The 16873-nt window shown below is 36.9% G+C and overlaps 1 protein-coding gene across 1 annotated transcript in view; it reads right to left on the bottom strand.

Annotated features, from left to right (window-relative positions):
- The window catches only part of LOC125954929 (uncharacterized), a 33667-nt gene that overhangs the window by 2874 nt on the left and 13920 nt on the right, over positions 1-16873 (bottom strand). The window contains exons 4-15 of the mRNA XM_049685614.1: positions 16258-16312; positions 15249-16190; positions 9519-9698; positions 9294-9452; positions 9021-9230; positions 8771-8924; positions 8521-8691; positions 8268-8445; positions 7840-8005; positions 2150-2536; positions 828-1866; positions 404-750 (exon numbers count right to left, since the gene is read on the bottom strand). Of these exons, the coding sequence (XP_049541571.1) occupies positions 404-750; positions 828-1866; positions 2150-2536; positions 7840-8005; positions 8268-8445; positions 8521-8691; positions 8771-8924; positions 9021-9230; positions 9294-9452; positions 9519-9698; positions 15249-16190; positions 16258-16312 (3988 nt within the window). The remainder of the gene's footprint in view (positions 1-403; positions 751-827; positions 1867-2149; positions 2537-7839; positions 8006-8267; positions 8446-8520; positions 8692-8770; positions 8925-9020; positions 9231-9293; positions 9453-9518; positions 9699-15248; positions 16191-16257; positions 16313-16873) is intronic.

Here is a 16873-nt window from a genome sequence, read left to right as displayed (position 1 = left end):
TCTAGTCATATCAGTTTCAATTGATATAAATCTGCCAGTCAAGCAATCATCAATATCTTTGTTTTTTCTAGCATGAAGTATTTGAAATTAATTATAGATTGTTTTATAGTGAGCCCAGATGCAAGCATCTGCATTTTATGATTATGATTTAGATTTCAGGAGTATAGACTTATGTTGTTAGTAATCTAAAACTAATAATAGACTAAATAACCAAAGTCTACTAAGAAGAATCGTGTAAAAACCCACTATTAGCTTCCCCTAGTGCCTTAATCATTTTTTAAGTTCAGCGCTGTGGCAAAAAGTGCTCAGTCAGTGGTTTTTGGGTTGCTTTGTGAGATGAGGGTGCTAATAGTGTGTTTTTATCTAGAAAGGTTATAAGAACATTGTATTTGTTCAAATTTACCGAATGTGTTTGCTCGATGCTGCCAAAGATTTGCATATCATCATTTTCGCCGCCACTGGTTGGCGTACCCCATACTTCTTCACCCGATGTGGCAGAAGTTTCACCTTCCACGACTTCTTCTTCTTCGGCGTCCCCACAACCGGTGGAATGTTCCGTTGACTTGTCTCTTGATTGCTCTTGGTTGCCATTGTCCTCGTCATCGGCGGTGTTCATGTTGCGGGCAACGTGTCCAAGGTAACGGTCTATAAAAGCACGTGATTCTTCAATAAAATTCCCGGCTCTGGTAGTCCAGTTTAAAGCGGTTTGTTCGTTATTGTCGAATACTTCTTTGGTAACTATTTTTATTTCTAAAAAAAGGAATAAAAAGGAAACTATCTTTAGAACTGTTCGTTGTTCTAAAAATGATAAAATGTTAAGAAAATACCATAATCTGAGTCTTCCTCCGAAGAATTGTAGGTCTTGTTATCATCCGTATCCTCAGATGGCACACGTTCTAAGCTAGAAACTGTCCCGTAGCGCTTTAGACTTGTATTTAGAGCACGGTATGGTGGCTCAACAATCTCATCCTCTGGGGAATTATCAGGCGAATATTCTTCGCTAATCGTTCGTTCTATACTCTGACCACCTTCATGTGTATTGAGTTGTTTTCCATCATTTTCATAGTGCACGAATGGAAGCTGCATATTTTGACGTTGAACGACATCCGGCGTAGGAGGCATTACCGCGATCGTCGGAAGAGTTTCAAACGGATCTAAATTAGCAACAGTTGATGAAACAGCGTTGATTTGTTCGATTAATCCCATAAACGACCAATCTGCATCTTGTTTGATCGTTATGCTTTCTTTGCTACCTTCACTTATGAAATCGGCAAAATTTGGATTATGATTTTTTGTACCAGTTAATAGAACTCCATTTTCTTGGTGTTTACCCTGCGTGTTAGAAACATGTGCGTTGATTTCACCAAAGTGTAAAATTTTTACTTGTTCATGTAGAAGTTGATCAGGGCTTAGCGTGCAATTCTCAAAATCTTTTGGCGTACACTTGCAGTGACAAGGTATGTGACACTTAGTTACGCCACCATTTGAGAGCTTAAGATTAAGCCCCAAGTTAGGATATTTCTGTGTAGCAATACTATCAGCAGTATTGTGAGATGATATCTCTCTGATAGGATGTTCAATTGTTTCTGGGGGTTTCGATTCATTTTCTTGGCCAGGCGAAGTTCCGTGCAATGTAAGCGTACTCGTAGACGACATGCTGGATAAAGTGTTTGGAGTTTTGTTCAGACTGCTGACAGTGGTAGAGTTGGAAACACAGCATCGATTTGGTGGCGAACTCTGGCTATGCTGAACTCTAAGCGAATTATTGCTTCGCGAACTGACACGGCTTTTACATGTTTTATGACATTGTCGACACACAGACAGTGTATCTAATTTATTGCTTAAAGGACTCGATCGAACAGTTACCTAAAATTACAACATCAAAAAATATTTAGGATTGCAAGGATGCTTGTTTTTACTAATAGAAGCCAAACAATATAGTTGCCGTAATGGACTGTTAGAATAGATAATGGAAATGGAAAATTAAAAGCTTAAAATCACTTACATTAGCACTTTGTTTGTGTCGAAAATAAAACAATTCTTCTAATACCAATATTATATATAAGCAATTAACAAGCAAAATGTTGTCATTAAAGCATATTGAAACAAAAATACAATTTGAAAATTATTACATTCGCTACTGACTTACTTGACTATCGGAAGTGGTACTTTTTGAGAAGCTTTTGTCCTCGTCGTCTTCAAACAATGAAATTTCATCGGCAGGAACTTGCCCAACGATGTTTACTTTAGTGCTGTTCACCAGGTAGTTTGTCGGGAGCCTTTGCAAACTACCGTTGGAATCAACAAGATTTAGTTCCTTGGATCGGTTTGTTACTTTTTCAATTGACCACTCTTCCACCTGTTGTTCGGGGTCCGAATCGATGGGTTCTGATTCGATAACCTGCTTGTCCAATTGCCCTTTCATCCATTGGGCTAAGTGCAGGGCACTGCCTTGCGGAACTCCTGTTTTGTTTAATTTCATACACTGCTCATCGATAAGCTCTTCGACTTGCTTTGGCATTGGGTTTAGCCTTGCCTTTACGACACGCATGAGAGAAATCACCGGATTGCGCAATCGATGCCATAAAAAAACCAATCGCCGTGTTGAGAATTGTTTTGTAGTTGTCATCGAGTAAGCATCACGTTATTGGTAAATAAAAGAAAGGAGAGAGAAAATTGAGAAAATGTTGGGAAAAGGAGAATCATAATTTATAGCTATTTTCTGAATGAATAATGAATTCGATCCTTCTAAATCATCCAATTGGATTAAATGGCCAACAATTAATTATTAATTATGTCAACAGTTTGAAACTGAAACCTTAAACTCATGAGCTAAACATAATTTAACTCATAAATTATATTTGCTTTGCCATGTATCGTAGAGATTTTTGATTCACAACATTAGATAGGGCGAATTGAATAATACAGAGCAACACATTATAAAGCAAGACTTTTCATTGGAAAAATTGAACGCTTGTCAGTTGCTGCTGTAGCACTACCATTACGTTTAATAATAAGCTGTACTGTTTTCATTATTATTTATGATAAATGCGCTTTCTAATTAGACCATTTGTCTTCGCGATGTTACAATATCCGAGATCGACTGGCTTCCATATGACTCCGATCTTTGAGCATTGCCTGGATTTATCTGGCGCGTGTTGCATCCTATCCAGAGTTAGATTTTTTATGATGCTATTGTTTTGAACAAGGGGTTTGTTCATTTGCCTGGTGTCGGTAATGAATAAAATTAACAAGCGTTTAATTTTTCAAAACAGAACTTGTTTTATTATTCTTCTACGTAATCAGTTGATTGGATTAATTTCTCAGAAGTTAATCAAATTTCGTTCAATATCTTATTCTTTATCTTTAGACGCACTGAATAGATTATACTATGGGACCTGTAAATATATAAGATCTTTAAATCTTTGTTGCACATGAAACTAGTTTGATGATCTGATGCAAAAAGATCCATTGTAGGTAGTGAAATAAAGTTGAATTTTGCACTCGTCACCCTTTTATATTGTGAGGAATCTTAGAGTTTTACTTAACCGGTATCTTTTTAGTCCTAACGTCACATATATTTCTTTTTTTTAAATACTATCAAGCACTTGCACCTAACTATTCTTAAAAATGCGATAGAAACACTTAGATCACACGTATGCGGCAATTTTACAAATAGAAAATGTTAAATTATTTGCCACACCGCAGGTTAGATTCGAGTATTGGTATGTGACGCGATACGTAATCAACTGGAATCGATTTTGTATATTTTAAACAATTTACATGTTCAGATTTACATCATCCTTTTAAGGGGGGCTAAGGTATTTACTTTATTTATTCACATTTTCTTTTGACTTTTTTTGTGAATACTTTCCTTTCAAGATATTGTGTGAATTTTATGGATCAATCAAAGCAAAATTGACAAAGTGTTGATTGTTAAAAAACCGCCTTTCATAGATGGCTCAATGCATCTCGCTACTTTGAAACGATTTTCCCAAAACCTACGTTTTCAAAGTCGGTGCCCATCATAGCATGAAAACTACTGGACCAATCCATATGAAATTTTGAACACTTGAACTGTACATTATTATTATTCTGTACATTGTTTTGTATAAATTGTTGACACGATAATTTTTAAAAATTACATAAAATATGTCTTTTGAGCCAACATTGTAAAAATCACAACTTTTGAATTTTAGAAAGTTACCAAAAATCGGAAAATAGGAAATTCCACAAAAACTCGAAGGAGTTACCTGGGTAAACTTATAATCTAACAAAAGAATAGTATTTGTATATTTCCGATGATTCACAAAAGGCTGTAATGAGCATTGAAAAAAGTACAATTTTGCAGACTCGCCTTTTTATATTAAATACAATGAATGTAATTTTGAGCAAATCTTTCTCAAAAGACAACTAAGCATTCTTGAAAAGCTGTAATTTAAGAGGACATATAGGATAAAACTAAAGTTGAACGATTTTTTCACAAAAAATCTTAGAAAATTTGCCTTTTTTGTCACGAATTTACCTTAGCCCTTCCTTAATAATGTCTGTTTTGCAATGATAGCTTTACCATGTTTTTTGTATCTTCCGCTTGAACAAAATGCTCTAAAAATAATCTAAATTACTGAAAATTCTCCTATTGAATGGCAATGGTAACATATGACAACAGTCCTAAAAAAATATTGACGATCAATGTCTTCATAAAACCTAAGCATTCTGAAGCTATCCTGTGATGTGATAGTATTAAAAAGGTTCGGACTGTTTACATATAAACAAAAGATTACAGGCGCAATTGGAACGATTCATACCTGATGTTAGCAAGATCATAATCTAGCAAAGTTTCATTTATCCTCTAGAATTATGAAAAGACTGCTGTTGGGCATAATTTTCGAACAAATGTGATTACACGAAATAATTATTGTAGATATTATAATTATGATTGTTTTGTATCTGCTTGGTTTGGTATCAATTTTAGGAAATTAGAAATTATAGATATTTTCTCTCCCGGTAAAATGTCGACTGGGTTTCATGGTTTTCCTGCAGATAATTTTTTGGCATTTTTTGCATATGATGTTGTAAACATTCTGCAAAGATAATACGAAGGATTGGGGGATTTCCTTCAAGAATGAATAGAATAGTGTAAGTAAATCTGGTAGCCTGATAAACAATTTAAACCATTACATAGAGAATTACAACGATTTTCTGCCGATGTTTTGTTTTTATTAAAAACACAGGATGATCTAAGAAAGACATCTAAATAGCCTTACACAGACAATCCTGATAAAAAGTATGCGAACGCATGCCAAATTTTTGGTGTTAATCATTACAGAAAATCACTGATTACAATAAAATTTTGGGTTTTGAAGGATTTCTCTAGTATTATGATGGTTTATACTTCAAATTCTTACCCCAGTTTTGGTTTTTTGGCTCCCCAATCTTAAATTATAATGATATTTAAAAAAAACTCTAATTACATTAAAATTACATACGTCTTTTAAAGATAAGAAAGAATTTTCTGTAATTTAAATGACTTTAAAGGTTTCTTATCCGAGCACAAGATTTAAAAAAATTGGAGGAGGATTATAAACTTCGTTGCACGGTTCGCTGTATGTAAGTATTTTGCAAAGATTCAAAATAAAAAAAAGTTATAATCATTAAAGATGCGGTTCTTTTGTTTTGAGTATTTTGAAACAAACCTTGCTTTATATACATATTTTGGTCTTATTAGCAGATCATCTTTAAAAACTAATTGGCTGCTTATTGAATTTGTACCAGACTGACAAATCAGAATCATAAAGATCGACCTCATTTCAAATCTGAACGTTTACTAACATCGATGCTTTGCGATAGTAAGTTATTAAAATAAATTAGGTTAGATTTAAATATAATTTTTAAAATATCAAATAGTTTTTGACCGGATTCTTCTCATTGTATCTTGTATCTTGTGCACCTTACTCGTTTACTTGCTTGATTATTTTCTCTTGATTGCAACACTCTTGAATGATCAGCAAGATTTATTTAATTTATTAATTAAGTAGTTGATTAACCTTGTTTGGTGTGTCACGGATGAACACTTTTTGTTAGACCAACGATAGATGAACGCCTTTAAAAATAAAAGGGCTCAGTTGTTGAGAAATTCAAAGTGCGAACCGATTTATCGAAAGTCGGTGTGCATCGTATCAAAACAACTGGATCTTTAGCACTTTTAATAGCACTCTAATAGGTGATTAATGTATTAATATGGCATTTGTGACAAAAAAACACATAAAAATTACAACACTATTTTTACAAAAACAATCTTCAAAAGTTAGCATTTTTGACCAAAATTAAGTCCTCCCTGATTAGTGCCGTTTGAGTACTAAACTAAATTTAAACTTTAAGGTAATTCGCTTTGGATTCGTTAGTAGTCGTAGTACAACATCAATCATATGATATTATATATGTTTCTTATAAATCGCCGTACAAATCTGAACATACGGCTCGTCCGTCCTTCTATATGTTAAAATAAAATCACCGTACAAGTCGAAGGACGAATTTTTTAAGTTGGCCTGTCGGCTTGTAGGGACTTTTACTAAGCCTAGTCTAGCTTTGATTAAAATCGGTTGATTTTTTTCACACTATATGCTAATTTACTGAAAAATTACAAGCTCTCCCAAAAAAGCCAATAAATAATTTATATGTACGGCTAAAATTCATTTTTCGATTCTATAATTTCGATCTTCGTAAAAACTAGCATTTTTGGTGTTCTACACTGATCGGATGCTATATTGCATATGCCATCGGACAAACGGTTACTGCGTAACTCGCTAACCATTGCTATTCACCTAACATACTTCCTTATGATTTGTTCGGTCGTTGATGATTATTATAATACTCGTAAGAAATCATATTTGTCATTCTGAACTACAAGTCTAACAAGTTGGGCGGTGTTGGGTGCGTCGGAAGCATGCCAAATGGGTCATCATCACCCAAAAACTCTGATTCTATAACATCATTTACAAATGAAGGATCGCAGTTTACTTGGTGAAAGTCCAAATCAAGCTCGAGTAAATCCCAAGAGCCTCCATATCCGCTAGCGAGTAAATACTTGTTGCACTCTTCATTGCAGATTGCGTCAATTGAGATGTTCACCGAGGGAGAAATTTGTTGTTGTTCTTTAAAATCATTTGAGAATGCATCGGAAATTTTGTTTGATGAAGAAGGAGACACGTTTGCTGGAGGTGTTTCCGGTGTAGAAATGCAATCATTTGCAGATAATGATTGTCCATCGATATCGGATTCTTCCGCGTTGTCGATAAAAGATCGTCCTACTGAACTGAGACTAAATTCTACAATAGAACGCATATTTTCACGCGTACCTCGTAAAAAACTGTGTCTATCTTTAGAAGAAGACGATACAATTTGACCGTGTTGTGTTTTACCATTGCAACATGGCACGTGGGGACTGGCATACTTTAACGACTTTTCTGTAAACTTTCTTTTACCTTCCTCATCGAATGTAGGAGGAAGATAATTATGGTTATGCTCGTCTGTATCAAACATGAACATATTTGCTTTATTGGTTGCATTGATATAAGTCACTGTTTTTGGGGAGCTAACAGGACTATTTTTATTGTGTTGTAGCATTAAAATCTCAGGTAGTTCAGATATGGCGTCAGGCATAGTTGTCAACGATTTGTTAGTTCGATTATCTTTTATATTGCTTTCAGCAGGAACCGTGGAATTTTTCTTACTTAGACCTAATCCAACTGCGCTGATTGTAATAGAATTGTGAATATTGATACTACTGGTAATACTGTTGTTACGATGGGAGGGTGCTAATGAACCTAGAAAACACACCTGATTATTTTTTTGATGAACGTTATCCAAAGAGGATATATTCCCAGGTGCTATCGTAGTTACAGTAGCACCAATGTCAGCAATGGGAACAAGAGATTGAAGTATGTCTGGAGAATCCAATGGGCTGCTTAAAGGAGTGCATCCCAGTGTAGCATTAACAAGAAAGCTGCAAATAAAGTGTAACACCAGATAACTATAGAAAACATTACAGGAAGTTTTCTACTCCAACACTCATAAGAATTACTAGATACATTTTGCATGACAAATAATAGACAGCATAAATTAGCATTAACATGCAGACTTCTATGTTGAGTGATTTTATGTTAGTATATTAATATTGATAAGATTAGTAAAAATGTTCCAATTTTTTGTAGAAGTTCAATTGCTCCACAAAAATTATTTCTTATATATTCTATTACAATTCTTACATTTGCCTTGTGAGCAGGTTCTGCCAAACAGCCTTCAGCTCGGTAGATGGAGCTCGCAGCACAACGTATCGCTTTTTCAAATTTTTTTTTGGCGTTCGAGTTAGATCCGGTGCGCAGTGCACCGTTGGACTTTCAATTTGGCGACCACTTGGATCAATTGTCAAACGAAACTCAGTACCTGCAAGAAATCGCGAAATATATATGTAATGTGATGAATATATGAAACTAAACGGTGCAGTTGCGCTATACTAACCTTTTTTTCGAATATTGAAACAAGAGTCGGTAACTGTAGAGAGACTGATGGGTTCCTCAGTAATGAATAACACACGATCGCGACTTACTTTAGCAAAAAGCAATATATCGCTGAATAGCAGTGTCCAATAGGGTTTAACCGACCTTCCTTCAATACGCGACAAGTCTCCACCTGTTATAATAAAATAAAAGGGTTTTTCGTTATCGTTCAACATCTATGTTAAACAACTTAGCTTAAAGCAAACACACACCAAAAATCCATTGTCGGCCGCGAGTTACAAGTTGAAATGGTTTGCATTTAGTGAATACCATTCTTGCTTCAAGATCTTGCAATGTTAAAAGTGGGCGACCTTCTCCGATAGGCTCCATAAGTCCTCCACCAACTGTTATTTCACGGTATGATGTCTAGGCACACATAATAAAAAGATATCAAACATATATTTTAATATTTTAGTGCAAAAGATGTTTCTAAAATATGTCAAGGTTAAGAGATGCACCAACCTGCAGTTCGTTAATTATGCTATTAAAATTGATTTGTTCTTCACTATCTACACGACAATGCGATGCGATCATTTGCATATGTTTTAAAATTTCCCTAAAATGCTGAAGCGGTCGATGTATGAACGTAGTTAGATCTGGACGTTTTCGCGGCACCGGAGGCTCGGTTATGAATTTCATAAAATCACAGTTCGAATTTCTAGACTTGTTGACCTATTACGAAACGAAACAGAATCTTTATTGTTAGTTTTACGACGGATGACGCATAAAACATACCAATACGCAGTCGGCTTTTTTGAGCCCATTACAATACTTCCGATAGGCGACACAGAGTGCTGTACTTTTGGATAAATAAACACGTGATGCGAAATGGATTCGGAGCTCCGTTTCATCCTGTATAACTTGCTCCAAAATGTCTTCCGATATCCGTGATAGCTTAACGTGGCGATGAATTGCATTGATCAACAGTCATTCGTTAATGTTTTTTTATTTGGTACTTACTTCATCGATGTTTTGGAATAATGTTTTATGATCATTCGACGAGATTAAATCTTTTCTTTCTCGCAAAGGATTGACAAAACGCTCAATACCAAAGTTGATAGCGTTAATGAAGTGTTGCTCGCGGTTTATCAGCTGATACAGCAACTTTCTGCGATGATCAGTGAATTGATGAACAATAGACTGTAAGAGTATACAAAAATATATAATATACATAGTAATGTATAATAATCTATATCGTATGAAGTTATCTATAAACTTTATAACTATATTCTAAACCGACAACAGTCGTGGCTCTGGATCTATAACAAAAGACAGTTTAGTTCAATATCAGTGTGTTGTTCTACTTATTCATATAATCTATCTAGATTAAAGAATAACTAGTAGCATGTTCCACTTACTATTTCAAGTAATAAATTAGGTAGATTATTTGACTGATATTTGAAGAATTTACAATTTCAAACAATTAACATACTAAACAGTTAAGTTAAAAGTTCGTGCATAGGCATTACATTGCTTTCAACACATTGAATGTCGCTGGTTCGGGTTCCTACTCATTGCATATTAATGATCTACTTGGGAGTACATACAAGCCCATCCGTGTGAAGGTGTCGCTTTGAAGTGAATCGATTTTTCTCCCAAACAGCTGTAGCCCGAACATCCGTGTGGTGTTTTAGCGTTTAACACAAGCTTCTTTGTTCAACGCTTCAAACAGTTTACAATGCGTCAACTGTAAAGATGTTGAGCTGTTCAATGACATGATTGATAAGATAGTTGGTAGGTTTGACGCATTAGAGATTAGAAGGGTTATATATAAACCCGTCAAAACTGTCTTTGGAGTACTCAGTTTTAAATTTTCTTGGTTTCCTTGTACCCGTCGTCTTCCGACTAAGCGGACTAAGGAAACATGCGACCAACTTTCATAGTCGTGTTACTGGGAATATTCATCCCATTACATGCCAAAGCAGCGCTTTTAGGAGGAGGTGGTGGCCTGCTTGGCACTGGCGTAGGAGCAACTACAGGGTTACTAGGTACTGGAATCCTTGGATCTGGAACCACTAGTGGCCTGCTGGGAACTGGTGTAGGGGCTACTTCTGGACTGCTTGGCACTGGAATCCTTGGATCTGGAACCACTAGTGGCCTGCTGGGAACTGGTATAGGGGCTACTTCTGGACTGCTTGGAACTGGAATCCTTGGTTCTGGAACCACTAGTGGCCTGCTGGGAACTGGTGTAGGGGCTACTTCTGGACTGCTTGGAACTGGAATCCTTGGATCTGGAACCACTAGTGGCCTGCTGGGAACTGGTATTGGGGCTACTTCTGGACTGCTTGGCACTGGAATCCTTGGATCTGGAACCACTAGTGGCCTGCTGGGAACTGGTATTGGGGCTACTTCTGGACTGCTTGGCACTGGAATCCTTGGATCTGGAACCACTAGTGGCCTGCTGGGAACTGGTATTGGGGCTACTTCTGGACTGCTTGGCACTGGAATCCTTGGATCTGGAACCACTAGTGGCCTGCTGGGAACTGGTGTAGGGGCTACTTCTGGACTGCTTGGAACTGGAATCCTTGGATCTGGAACCACTAGTGGCCTGCTGGGAACTGGTATTGGGGCTACTTCTGGACTGCTTGGCACTGGAATCCTTGGATCTGGAACCACTAGTGGCCTGCTGGGAACTGGTATTGGGGCTACTTCTGGTTTACTAGGAACTGGTATACTTGCTGGAGGGTCTGGTACGACTACGACCACGGTGGCTCCGACTACTACCACGGTGGCTCCGACTACGACCACGGTGGCTCCGACTACTACCACTGTAGCACCGACTACGACCACGGTGGCTCCGACTACTACCACGGTGGCTCCTAGTACTACCACTGTAGCACCGATTACGACCACTGTAGCTCCGACAACTACCACTGTAGCTCCGACGACTACCACTGTAGCTCCGACTACGACCACTGTAGCTCCAACTACGACCACTGTAGCTCCGACTACGACCACTGTAGCTCCGACTACGACCACTGTAGCTCCGACTACTACCACGGTGGCTCCGACTACTACCATAGCCCCAACTACAACATCAAGTTTATCGACAGTCACATTCAATATTGGCGGAAGTAAGTGGGATTGATGTTTTTGGAATGCAACTTATTTGTGCAAAACCAGTGTATAATTGAAATTCATCTCGAACAGGCCTAATAACTGTAAATGCAAACGACCAAGCAACCATTAACGCCATCATTGCAGCGCTAGGAGTTTCGACTACTACAGTTGCTCCAACAACTATCACCTCCACCTCCAGTTCAGGATCTACCGTTTCCTTCAATATCGGTGGTTGTAAGTATTAAAATTTACTTCTTACTTCTTTGAACTTATCTTTTTTTTTCTTCAAAGCTATTATTACCGTGAACGCCGCTGACCAAACTACAATCGCAGCTATAATTCAAAGTCTAACAGCTGTAGCTACTACGACGACTGCAGCAGCTACAACATCGGCGAGCACTACAATAGCCACCACAATAACGTCCACTACAACACAGAGTGTCCCATCCACAACGTCATCAAGAACAACGACAACAGTGACAACTCCTGTTGCAACCTCGCTGTCTATCAACGTTATCATAAATATTAATGGGCAATTCATAATGATTTCTGCATCAAATCAAGATATGATGCAATTGATTACTAATACCTTACGGCAAATATTCGCTACACCAACTACTACACCCCCAACGCAGCCCACAAGTCCGCAGGTTATCCAACCCACACAAGGCAAACCACAGATCGGGGGTGGCAGATCAGGGGGATGTGTGCATCACAGAAACTTTTCGGGAGAAAATCGACGACATGGCGCTGGAATAGGTTTTGGATTTGGAATTCGCGGACCTTTGGGTGGCGGTATTCAAGCTGGTATCGGACTAGGAATAGGCAGTCACGGTCACCACGGATCAGGCATTGGAGCAGGAATCCGTCTACAAGGACCGTTGGGTGGAAGCATTCAGGCTGGGTTTGGAGCAGGGCTTAACGGTGTACGACATCGTCACGGATAAAAAGTTTGATTGTTTTGCGCCACTGGGCAACGAGAACCGATAAAATCAAGTTCAAATTATAAGCGAATGCACCATTATTACTGAATCACTTTTGAATAGTATGGGAGCTTAACGAAATGCGATCATTAAAATGATTCATGCCTATTGTACAACGATTATAGAAGAATGATGCAATACAGCTGTCAAGCATGCACTTAAATATGAAATCTTAGCGATTTGCTATTCTCATTCCTTGTGTATCATACAAAAATTATTATTAAAAAAAAATCATTTTGAGGAAAAATACAGAAATAGCAGAAAATAGAATTATGGCACTAATTCAAGTGACATGCCTGCAAAACTCAACTTTTTGCGGCATCGTTGCTTATAAAATAACTGGGAAAGCTTATAATTTAACTAAAAAATATAATGTGAACAGCAAATCCTCAAAGCTGAGTCGATATGTTTTTTAAAATTTCGATACAACGACGCACTTTAAAATTGAAACACTGATGATTTTTAAGATTTTGTTGAAAAAATATTTTATAGCAATTGTCACATCTAAAGTCATATATAAGAAAGTTGCCATTCCGTTGTTCGCTTGTAATTCAAGAACCGCTTAACACGAAATTTTGGATAAAGGAGTTTTTGGGGTCGGTGAATGCTATAGGCATGGTAAGAATTCTCTCACCCCTCGAGAAAGGGTGGTTCCCACCTTTCCATGCATTCAACGCCTACTTAGATGTAGCAAACTCCTTTTGCGATGCAACGCATCAGGGAAAAATTAATAGTCTACTACGATTTATTCATAACTAGTTTGATCGAGCAGTGGGTCGGTACGTTTGTAGCATTGCTTATTGCCCGCATCCTGGCGTTAGCATTGGCTTACTGAGTGGTGCTTGTAAGTACTCCCTTCTATTGAAGTTTTCCGGGGAAAAGCCTATTGTGGTGCCTTAATCGCAAAGTGAACTTACTATTGTCAATTGCGTTTATTGCTCGTTGGCGAAACTCCTGAATCACACCATTTTCTTGCGAACTATTAAACAGTTACAACAGGTGTTAACATTCATAAGGTTGAACCAAGCCAGGTTCTGTTTTGATGAGTAGAATCCAACATTCGTTTGCCATGCTCCTTTATTCTTGGCCAATACGAAATATGCATTGTATAAAAAATCGACGAGACTCTGCTTGGCATGCAGAATAAATGTTTCAACTTTCAAGTTATTTGATGCAACGATAGACACCGAATTTGGAAATATTGGTTTTTGGAAACGCGCTTCAAAGTTACAAGATGTAGTTCTACTTTGATAAAAAAAATAGAAACATAAAAATCTTGAAAGTTTCGACGTTCAGAAACGTACCCTCCCTCCGCCCCTCGTGGTTACATAGTTATTATTATAGAGCTAAACAGTGCATGCAACGCTAATGATATATAAATAGTGAAACAAATAAAAGAAACTCATCAAGCTCAAAATGAAAACATATTGCATTGAACATATTATTCGATTTATTCACATAACATAAAAATAATACTTAAATAAATAATTATCGATAATGTAACAAACAAGTGAACAAATAGGTTCATTAAAACACTATTAGTGTATGAACTAATTACTAACCTAATATTGAATAATTTATTATCTAGTCCCTGATATCCTAATATCTTTGATTGCAAAGATATTCTAGAAAATATGTAAAACGTTTTAACCCAAGAAAGTATTTTGTTTATATGAGTGGTAAAATAACATAATGTTGAAATAGAAATGTATTGACATTGATTTAAACAGCGGCACTGAAAAACAAACGTAAGTTCCTGTTGTGAAATAAATAATGCATCCAATAGCATAGTAGCTAATGTCCTTTATCTGATTTTCCTGATATGCTTTTTTGGATTAACACGGATTTCGAAACAATCTATGAAAAAATAAAACGCTAAAAATAATTTAGCACCGCTATGAATCGAGCACCATCAATAATTATTTTAATTTATAATGTTAATTTTGATTTGTTGTTTTTCAATAAAGCTTTCTAACCAGATTCAACGGTTTGACACAAAATACTTCAAAGCGCGCTAATATTCAATTGACAAAAACGCGAATTGTGCCGTACATTAAATTTTACGTATTAAAGGAAGGGCGAATCCCAGATGATAATAATAATTGCTTTGTATAAGAAATTCAATCTTTTGGCAACAGAACTCGTTCCTTGTTGCCTAGACTCTTTGATTTAATGTTATAGCTCAAATGAAGAAACAACCTGTACGATTCGTAAAAAACTAAAAAAAATGTAACAAAAAAAGTTGTAATGTTTTATACAATAACGAAGCCGTTGTATTAACATACTATTCTAATAATGAATGGATGACGAATACATTAGTTTAAAGTTTTCCGTTGCATTCTAATGGGAGAATCTAATTTTACACTTGGATAAAGAAATTCGTTATGTTGCGTCAAATGCTAAAGCAATGAAGGCCAATGAATGTAGAAACCGAACGAAATAAAATTTGTCGCAATACAATGAAATCACTGAATCCATTAGCACAAAACGAATTATTTTAATATTATCAGATAGAACGTTTCAAGGATCGAGCAAATGCATTGTGTGGGCAATGTAAGATTGTTCAATTAGCTTTTTTGCGAGACAATGTCCAAATAAATAATACCAGTTGTCAAGATTTGCGTTAAACTACGACACCATTACCTACCTCTTTGCTAAATGTAACTTGCGGTAGGTGAAGTTTTCTTTTGGCAGTTTCAATCGAAATGTTTGAACAGGCGGTTGAGGAGCGTTCTGCTCCACAGGGCGTAGTCTTCAAGGACAGTTCCGATTCGTCTAATACCAGTAACGTATTGTTTGGCATGTGATACGGGGTGAAGCTTAAAAGATTACCACTGCTGCTAGTAGTGGTGGTCGTGCAGGTCATATCTGCCGTGGAGTTACGTAAAACATTTCCTAAACGTTGTTTCTGCTGTTGTTGAGCCGTAGTTTGAAGTGGGCGACGAAAAATTTCCAAAAGCAGTGTGTTGCCTTGAGTTCTGATCAAATTTAACACATCTTGTTCTGGCATAGTGACTACGTTATGTTTTTCAACGAATACGACATAGTCACCTGGTAAAATACCAGCCTTTTCTGCCGATAGTCCTGACTCGATCTTTTCCACCCTCGGAGGATGTGTCCAAACGATTGAAAATCCATAACCTCGATCACCGCTTCGAACCAATCGTTTCGTAATGGTAAAAGGAGTACGTCCCGCCGAGCTCGCCGGTTTCCCAGAGCAAACAGAAGTTCGCCGCGGTGTTGTTGAAATAGGTAGGCTACCGCTACTTGGAATCCCGTCTGGAGAAGGATCTAGCTCCAGAAAACGTAAAAATAGGTTTTCATCTGCATCTCGCTGATGGATTGCCTTTTTGCTAAGACTGATTTGTTCTATGGAAGAATCTGCACAACACGCAGTAGTTCCTATAGTCACGGTTCCGGTCGTTGAGGTTCCACTAGGAGCCGAAGCTATTGCACTACTGCTTACGTCTTCCATGCTGACAATTTCGTCCACACTCGATTGAGAAATTTCACACATAATATCGCTAATTGGTGCACTAGGATTTACCAGGCACGCTTGAGATTGTAGTCGATAAGAACCGTATATTTCCTAATAAGAAAAAGAAGCAAAACATGGAATAAGTGGTAAGTCTTTTTTTCCTTGATTGCGTTTTTACCTTTTTGATAACATTTCTCACTGGAAATGACATGCATCCTAGAAATTCGCTTCGTCTGGAAAGAGAATTATGTTACTTATTAGAATTGATTCGATCCGAATTTATGTTTAGCATTCTTTTTTCAGATCATTATACATTTGTTTCAATAATTGAATTCCATGCCGTACTTGATTTGTGTACTTGTACAACTTGTTTTTTTTATATAGAGTCCTTTACATTTAATGTGTTTTTGATTTCGATTCTAGCAGATCTGGGTTAAAGTTGTTGGTATTCCTATGCACCGTCAATGCACCATAGTACCATAGCTAAACGGAATAAATGGTTGTATAAACCAATCATTCAAAACTCAAGTCTATAATAAACCAGCATTGCACTAGCACGATTTTCCAAAGAACGTTTATTATCCCAGATGTTCATAAAACTAGCATTACTATAAAAAGCACCATCCTCATGTGAAACTTGGACCGTGTTTATACTTGAGATTCTGGCTGCAAACCACCATGTTATTAATTTTTGTCACAGCTAATGTTACGAAAATGATTATCTTTTCATCAAAGGGTGCATATGCCCCTAATATAACATATGAACAAATTTTTTTTGACAATAAATTATGTAA

Source organism: Anopheles darlingi, chromosome 3 (genome assembly GCF_943734745.1).
Source record: "Anopheles darlingi chromosome 3, idAnoDarlMG_H_01, whole genome shotgun sequence".
Taxonomy (NCBI): domain Eukaryota; kingdom Metazoa; phylum Arthropoda; class Insecta; order Diptera; family Culicidae; genus Anopheles; species Anopheles darlingi.
The sequence above is the reverse complement of the archived record's forward strand: the minus strand, read 5'-3'. Positions and strand labels throughout refer to the sequence as shown.